Source organism: Carassius auratus, unplaced genomic scaffold (genome assembly GCF_003368295.1).
Source record: "Carassius auratus strain Wakin unplaced genomic scaffold, ASM336829v1 scaf_tig00008860, whole genome shotgun sequence".
Taxonomy (NCBI): Eukaryota; Metazoa; Chordata; class Actinopteri; order Cypriniformes; family Cyprinidae; genus Carassius; species Carassius auratus.
In genome coordinates this window covers 225,806-234,167 of record NW_020523981.1, presented here as the reverse complement: position 1 = coordinate 234,167, position 8,362 = coordinate 225,806, and the positions used below count along the sequence as shown (strand labels likewise).

General features: G+C 42.1%; 1 protein-coding gene across 1 annotated transcript; it reads right to left on the bottom strand.

The window, feature by feature from the left end:
• Window positions 1–6,933: 6,933 nt before the first annotated feature.
• On the bottom strand, window positions 6,934–7,969 carry LOC113072339 (uncharacterized). The gene is made up of 3 exons (XM_026245361.1): window positions 7,760–7,969; window positions 7,373–7,672; window positions 6,934–7,277 (listed from the first exon to the last, which is right to left on the bottom strand). The coding sequence occupies exons 1-3, from the start codon at window positions 7,800–7,802 to the stop codon at window positions 6,934–6,936; spliced, it is 687 nt and encodes a 228-aa protein (XP_026101146.1). The 5' UTR covers window positions 7,803–7,969.
• Between the last annotated feature and the right edge of the window lie 393 nt (window positions 7,970–8,362).

The window sequence follows — 8,362 nt, the reverse complement described above, 5'->3', positions numbered from 1 at the left end:
GAGTTCAGAAAGCACTAATGCAGCTGAATGGACATCAGGGACTCTTTCTGTGATTCAAAGACCTAAAATAAAAAAAATAAAAATTGTAGATGATAAAAAGGAACCAGTTTCAAAATATGATTTATTCCTGCATTAATAAAATCTATGTTTATATAAACACAAACAGAGCATCGATAGAACATATCTCAATATATATATATATATATACAGAGGTGGAGAGTCCAGGGGTCAGAAAGTAAAAGTCCTGCCACATTTTTGCTCCACCCATGAACTCAGCAGCTGATTTCACCAGAGGAGGAAACAAGTCATTCCTTCCAAGTCACAAACTAGTCTCAACTCAAATCCCAAGTCCTCAAAGAGTTAAAGTCAATGAGATAATTAAGAGACTAATTAAATGATGATTGTGCATTGGTGATGAACACCTGCTGTTATTGTGCGTTACAGAGGATCAGATGCTGATGTTTTATTGGTTAAAATTATGCCACCATCATTGAGATCAGTGTTTGCTTCAGTTGGGCTCTTGACCTTTGGTTTCTTATGTTAGATATTTCTCTGTAAAAGTACATGTGCTGTTATAAAACAGTGCGATCTGTGCTTTGCAGAAAACCGTTACTAGCTCCTTTTACATGATGAAGTAATTATTAGGCATCAGCCTGTTTATTTCCAAAACAATTTTATGTATTTATTATTAACAAATGTTCAGTTTTTAAATAACCTACCTTGTGGAACCGTTGGTTTAATCACTATAATGAATACATTTCCTAATGTAAGTAATAAATATAAATTTTTTCGAAATCTTTTCCTAATAAGACGCACAGACATCATGACCCAGCATATGAATCTCAACAATGGTGACAATCAACAAAACACTTCAAGTTGAAGTGCATGCTGGGTAACACCATAGTAAAAACTCTGATTATGCACTGTAGCATGAATAATTATTGTAACCACTGTTGAGGATCATATGATAAGTGCTCATGTCTAAAATCCCGAGCCTGTACAATTTTTTCCCCCAATATTTAAGCATTACAATAATATTTGTTTAATAGGACTTTTTTGTAGTTCAGTAATTGCTGAACATAATTTAACAAACCCAAGAGAGACACCTTCATGAAGTTAATTAAAATGTTTTAGACAAAAAAAGGGCAATTAAATTTTCTACTTCAAGCTTTTAATTCAGCAGTGTGTTAATGTTTACTACGTAACACAACAGCAAGTGTTTAAAAGCAAATTACTTTGAATTATTAAAAGGGTCAAGAGCCCAACTAAATCAAACACTGATCTCCATGATGGTGGATTCACCACGATTATGGTGACAAAGTTTTTTTTTTTTTTTTTTTTTTTTTTCTTCCAGTTGATTTCATCCAAGGCTGTGCTTAAAGTCAATTGTAGTTCTTGTGTTTCTCTTTTCTTCAGTGATGTTGATTGTTAACAGCAGGTGTTCATCTCTAATGCAGAATTATCATTTGATTAGTCACTTAATTATCTCATTGACTTTAACTCTTTGAGGACTTGGGATTTGACTCAAGACTTGTTTGTGACTTGAAAGGAATGACTTGATTCCTCCTCTGGTGAAATCAGCTGCTGGGTTCATGGGTGGAACAAAAATATGGCAGGACTTTTACTTTCTGACCCCTGGACTCTCCACCTCTGTATATATATATATATCTAACTGGATTCCTGGACTAATGTAAAGCAGGTCAGAGAGCAGTGGTATATTCAGAGAGAGGAGAATAACAACAGCATGTATCAGCTCTAAACAGAGTACACATTATGTTCTCAAGTTTCATGTGTCTCATAAAGGCAGGTTGAACTCTTGTTTGTTTTAGAGTCGTTATTACAGAGTCTATATAATTATATGTGTCTCTTAATTTGGAGTGGAAACAATACAGTATAATTTGTGTCACTCAGGGGTTTTGTTTCCTGTCTTCATTGTAACCTGACAAAAACTAACATGACATACTATTTTAAATGTGAAAGAAGCAACATGAGCAGTGGGGGAAACTTTAAAGTGTCTCATGATTCGACACACACGCATGTCTGCATTAATACCAATAGTCAAATGTATTGATTGGTGTTCTCTGTTATAGTGAGTTAGTAGAGTCTTGTGTGGTAAATGACCGTGGTGTAAACCTCCTCCTCACTGAATCTGATTGTAACATCACCGAGAGACTCGTCATGCTTCTGGAAACTGACAGCAGTGTACAGGAGCTCATCAGAGGGGATTGTGGGTAACTGTGAGTGAACTGATCTGTGTGTGTGAGCATCACCTCGTCTCTTGTGTCTTAATTTGCACACAGTCAGAGTGAATCCAACGATCAGCAGCAGAATCACACACACACTTACAATGCTGATCATGGAGAAATCTGAGAATAAAACCCACAGAGTAATAATTAATGAGATGCCATATACATAATTGAAATGACATTGACACAAATATTCTAACTGCTGATGTTTATATTCAATTCACTCATTTGTCAAGAATGCTCCCGGTTACTTAACTGTAACCTTGTTCCCTGAGAAAGTGGAACGAGATGCTGCGCTGCTCAGCGCATTGGGAAACATCTTATTCGTGACCAGCTGTGAATAATGTGTGTAACACGTCGATAGAATTGACCCGCAGGTAATATAGCCTTGGTTGATGATATCATCGGAGCGAGCCCACAACACGTGGCTATAAATAGATAAGCCACAGGTGCATCAACAGGATGTTTTGTCTGAAGAGCAGTCCTGGGACATCTTCAGCACAGCAATACAGCGCAGCATCTCGTTCCACTTTCTCAGGGAACAAGGTTAGAGTTAAGTAACCGGGAACGTTCCCTTTCGAAAGCTACAGTCGATGCTGCACTGCTCAGTGCATTGGGAACGAGAATACCCATGCCGCCGTGCTTGAAAATGTCTGGACCCCTAAGGTTGTGCAGGTGTGCTACCAAACCACAAGAAGGCCTCAGACATTAGCTTGTGATGTTGACTCAAGGACATGAGAGCCCAGAGTAGCATGGACATGTAAAATATAAAATCTTATGAATGTGTGCGGAGAGGACCAACCTGCATCACAAACCTGTTGTAAGGGGGCAACCCTTGCTAAAGCACTAGAGGAGGCGACCCCCCTTGTGGAGTGAGCTCTAAGACCTATAGGTGAAGCTTGACTGTGTGCCTCATAAGCCAAAGCAATAGCATCCCTGACCCAATGAAACATGGTCTGCCTGGTGGAAGCTGCTCCTGTGTTCCCATCACCATAACAGACGAACAGTTTATCAGACGCTGATTCTAAAGGTTCAAAGGGTGTTTCAATCAGACCCTTGAGAACTATAGCTAAGTCCCAAGAAGGCATCTTGGTTTTCAATGTAGGCCTCAGTCGTCTGGCCCTATGAAGGAAGCAAGAGAGCAGAGGGTGTCTCCCAAGTGGCACCCTGTCAATCAAGGCATTGTGAGTCGAAAGATCGGCCACATACACTTTAAGAGTAGCAGGACTTGTGCCTGTTGATAATTTATCTTGCATGAAGTCCAGAACTGTAGCAATATGGCAGTTGACTGGATCTACTTTTTGTACCACACACCATCTCTCAAAGACACCCCATTTACTGAGATGTAGGGGGGATATTGCGCTGTCGGATGGGAGGTGAAGAGGTCTACCTCTGCTTCATAAAATTTTCTCCAAATCTGTTTCCATACCTCTGGATGGAGATTCCATTCCCCTGTTGGTAGTGTCTATCTGGACAGTAAATCTGCTCCCACATTCAAACGCCCTGGAATGTAAACTGCCCTGAGTGACAGGAACTTGTCCTGGGCCAAAAGAAAAATCTGCCTCGCTATTTTGTTCAGATTGTGTGAGCGCAGACCCCCTTGGTGATTTATATAAGAGACTGTTGCATTGTTGTCCACCCATACTAGGACATAACAGCCCCTCAAATGATGGAGGAAATATTTCAGAGCCAGAAATACGGCCATCAGCTCGAGGCAATTGATGTGCCAATCGAGCTGATGACCCTCCCATTCCCCTTGAACTGGGTGGCCATCCAAGACCGCTCCCCAGCCAATCAGGGAGGCATCCATCGTTTGCAGTCTGCGACGACAAGGTTCCCCTAGAGCTGGACCCAAGGCAAGGAACCGGGGTCTGAGCCACAGAGATAGTGTACGAAGCCCGTGGCGCGTCACTTTTATTTGCCTTCGAGGATTGGGTTTTGGATGAATCTTGCGATCGTGCTAGGATCATCCAATCGTCAATCTATTTCAAAATGTGAATGCCCTGGAGTCGTAATGGAGCCAGTGCTGCATCCATGCATTTTGTGTACGTGCGGTGATAAGGCTAGGCCGAATGGAAGAACCCAAAATTGGTACGATTCGCCCTCGAAAGCGAACCCCAGGAATTTCCTGTGTTGTGGCAAAATTTCTATGTTAAAATTTGTGTCCTTCAGATCGATCATGATGAACCAATCATGATGCTGGATTTGCGACACGACCATCTTGACGGTTGACATCTTGAACTTGAGCGATTTTACTGTACGGTTTAAGCCTCGAAGATGCAAGATTGGACTCACTCCCCCACCCTTTTTGGGAAACAGGAAGTATCTGCTGTAATAGTCCGACTCTCTCCTTGGAAGAGGACCATGTTCTATGGCCTCTTCGCCCAGAAGAGTTTGTAGCTCTTGTGACAGCACCTGCATCAGCTCCAGTTTCACGGAAGTGGAGACCACGCCATTGAAACGTGGAGGATGACGAAAATATTGGATCCTGTATCCTATCCATAACTGTGCTCAATACCCATGCAGAAATGCCTGGCAGAAGTTTCCACGCTGTCAGACTCTCTGAGAGTGGTACCACTTTTAACACTTCCTTTTAAGGGGGTTAGATGTTCTGTGTCCTGAATGACGGCAGGAAACACTAGAATATCTCATATCTCACTGGAAACCACTGCCTCCCGAAGTGCAGGAAGTGGCGGGGATGGAGGGTTTTTGTGAGGGTAACGGGGCGGGGCGAAAAGCTCTTGAGCACACCCCACCCCGTGAGGGACTACCCTCACCAGCACGGGCGTCAGAGCATCAGGACTTCTTCTTCTCGTTAATGATAGTCCTGAGGTCTGGCTTGGGAGGTTGCTGAGTACGGCAAACCTTTCCCCAATCCCTACGAGGGGGAGCACGGTCCGCCACGCTCTGCATTTTAACCTCCCTGGTTTTTGAAGGACCAGGGTGGGGCTGGGTGGCTGATAGCCCCTCCGCTTGAGTGTGGCAGGAAGGAACTGAACGAACGCTTCTTCATGTTTCTTTACTTTTTTAAACCTGTTGACAACCGTATTAACCGAATCACCAAACAGGCCAGATGGAGAGATAGGAGAGTTTAAAAGAAACAAACATTATTTTTCTTTAATGCCCATCAAATTAAGCCACAGATGCCTCTCCGTGCTGACTAAAGCTGACATAGAACAGTCAATGGCACGAGCCGTCTGCTTGGTCGCATGGAAAGACAAATCTGTGGCTCGACAAAGCTCAAGGAACGCTTCCTCATTGATTGTACTGCTCACACTCAAGTCCTTAAACAGGTCAGCCTGGTATGCCTGTAACACTGCCATAGTGTGCAGCGCAGCACCAGCCTGACCTGCAGCTTGGTAAGCTTTACCCACTAGCTATGATGTTATTCTACAAGGTTTAGTGGGGAAAGTAGGTTTCTTAATCAAGGATGCAGATTCGGGCGAAAGATAGCTCACAAGCACCTCTTCAGCCAGAGGCATCTCTGAATACCTCCATGACTTTGCATCCACGATAGTCAACGTCGAGGCCACAAAGATGCGAGAAGTATACGGTTTGCTCCATGACTTCGACAGCTCATCATGGAGGTTCTCGAAAAAGGGAAGAGACTGCTGTTGTGGTCTCTCTCCCCTACCACCTGACAGAAACCTATCCTCCAGCTTACTACTTTTGGGGGGTCTCTTGTTTGCTTGGCCAGTCAAGCTGCAACATTTCCACCATGTGAGTAACCACCTCGAGCAGTTCCTCGACCGATTTCACAACAGAGGAGGCGTGGATCGGGTGACACTGCAAGCAAAAGGGACGGGCCCCTTGCTCGCTCGTCAAGCAGATCCCCGCAGATCCCCACAAGAGCCCCCCGAAGAAAAGGTGGGTGCGGTCTGGAAATTGATCAGACAAGAACGAAGCATCTTCACTGAGAGCAGTTCACAATGCTCACACTCGCATGTCTCTAAAGCCAGAACTGCGTGCTCTATCGACTGTAGCTTTCGAAAGGGAACGTGAGTTAAAGTGATCTAACCTGTAGAATAAAGGTGCTCTGGTTCATTTCAGTTGAACATGAAATCCATCTTCTTTGTTTTATAGCCACTACAAATGTCTGTTTTAACACTTACAGCTTATAAATAAAGAGCAACTGTGAGCCTAAAGAAACTGTACATGAATGAAACATGTAAAGCATGGCTTTGGTGCCGTCTGATGATCTCTGACTGACCAACATCACTGAGAGTTTTTATACACAGCTTCATATGTACAGTATTTGATGCTATATTAAAGCTGCACTACTCTGCAGCTGAATGAGTGTATTTCAGTCTCTCGTCTGCAGAACTGTACAGGTTCAGTGTCGTCTCTCTGTCTCTTGTGTGGTCTGTGGGTTTCCTGAATAAAGACCATTAGAGACTCTGAAGCTTCAGCTCATTATCTCTAAACCAGAAATGTCCAATCCTGCTTCCAAAGGTTAACCTTCAAACTGTTCAAACAGACTTATCTGGAAGTTTCTAGAAATCCTGAAGACCTCGATTGGCTGGTTCAGCTTTGTTTAATTATTGGAGCTAAACCCTGTAATATAGCACGTCTGCTTAAAAAAAAAAAAAACACCCACTTTATCTGTCAGTCACAAATATCATGTACTCAAATTGGCTATAAACACAGTCTGTAGAATTTTTATACCCAGTATGACCAAGTGTTTGCTCTACTCACTCATATCATGTAGATGAACAGTATTAATAATGTTACTACATGCAATAATGTAGTAACTGTACGAGTCTCTGTTGATCCAAACTCCACATAAATAAACTCCTCCATCATCTGGTGTCACAGCAGTGATTCTCACACTGAAGATGTTTTTATGTTTGTCATCAGAAATACTCAATCTTTCTTTCTTCTTCCATCGGCTGTAAATCATCTCAATGGAGTCTTTTTCTTCTTTGAATATGATCTTAGGATCATTAATGTGATTCTGTGAATATTCACAGCTGAAACTGGCAGTTTCTCCAACATTCACCATCACTCTCTTTGACACTTTACAACATGAATCTGTCATTCACATAAAGCAATATTTTTTTATGAATATAGATGTTTTAAAATTGTCAGTGGCTTTATTAAAAGTCTTTGATTGAAAAATGACTGACCTTCTTCTTTCACATTCACAGTCACATATATACGCTGGTTGTGAAGAACATCAATTGCGTATCGTCCAGTATCTTGTGTGTTCAGTTCTCTGATGTAGATCATGAGGTTTCCCTCACTGTTTCGATAAAGTGTGAATCGTCCTTCATTAACCCATTTATCATGTTTCTTATCATTTATTATTACACTCCACTCAGGTAATTTGGCCATATATTTAGCAGAGTCACTGGACCAAAGTTTCCCAGAATCCACCAGAACACTTCCTCCAGAATATCCCGTGACGCTAAAGCATCTCACTGCAGCTGTCAATCAGATTGATACTGTGATCAGAAAGATGATGAACAGAAAACAGCATCATTACTGCAGTGATGAAAGAGAAAAGCTCTGACCTGAGATCAGGTAGAAAGTGAGGAAGATGAGGAGGATCTTCATTGTGAGTTGAGTTCAGTCTTCTTTCTGCTGAATGATCTCTGTGTGAATCTCTCTGTCTCTACATCTGTCTGCTTTAGTTACTTCCTCTTTATTCAGCTCTTTATCAGTAATGAGCAGCTTTACTGGCTCCTCCCACCATCAGCACTGACTGAATATCACATTAATCACACTGAAAGAGCGACACCTGGTGGAGTTACACTGTCTGATACTTAGAGATCGTTCTGTATTAAGTAAATTAATCTGCATCATTTATGTCTTCCTCTAGAGGGTGACAGTAAAACGTACATGTAAGTTCACTGAGGCCCTTCAGAGCAGTACTTCTCAAATCTGTCCTGAAGACGTCACCTCTGCTCATTTTGGATGTCTTCCCAGAGACAGTTTGTCTTCCTCATCTAACACAGCGTTCTCTGACTTTTTCAGGCCAGGGACTCCTTATAGCCTATACGTCCACCTCATAATAATAACTGTGATTAATCCCAAGTTACAGTGGGTGCGAGTTATTATGTACTTGTTGTATTGAACCCATTTGCAAATATGCACTTTTTAATAATACAGCACAA

What these genes read in the sequence shown, in the direction of transcription:
- LOC113072339 (XM_026245361.1), bottom strand. Translation starts at nt 7,802, where the DNA reads ATGAAGATCCTCCTCATCTTCCTCACTTTCTACCTGATCTCAG. An exon ending in CACTTTCTACCTGATCTCAG is followed by an intron (nt 7,673 to 7,759) that starts GTCAGAGCTTTT and finishes TCTGATTGACAG; the next exon opens with CTGCAGTGAGATGCTTTAGC. An exon ending in TGTGAATGTGAAAGAAGAAG is followed by an intron (nt 7,278 to 7,372) that starts GTCAGTCATTTT and finishes TGTGAATGACAG; the next exon opens with ATTCATGTTGTAAAGTGTCA.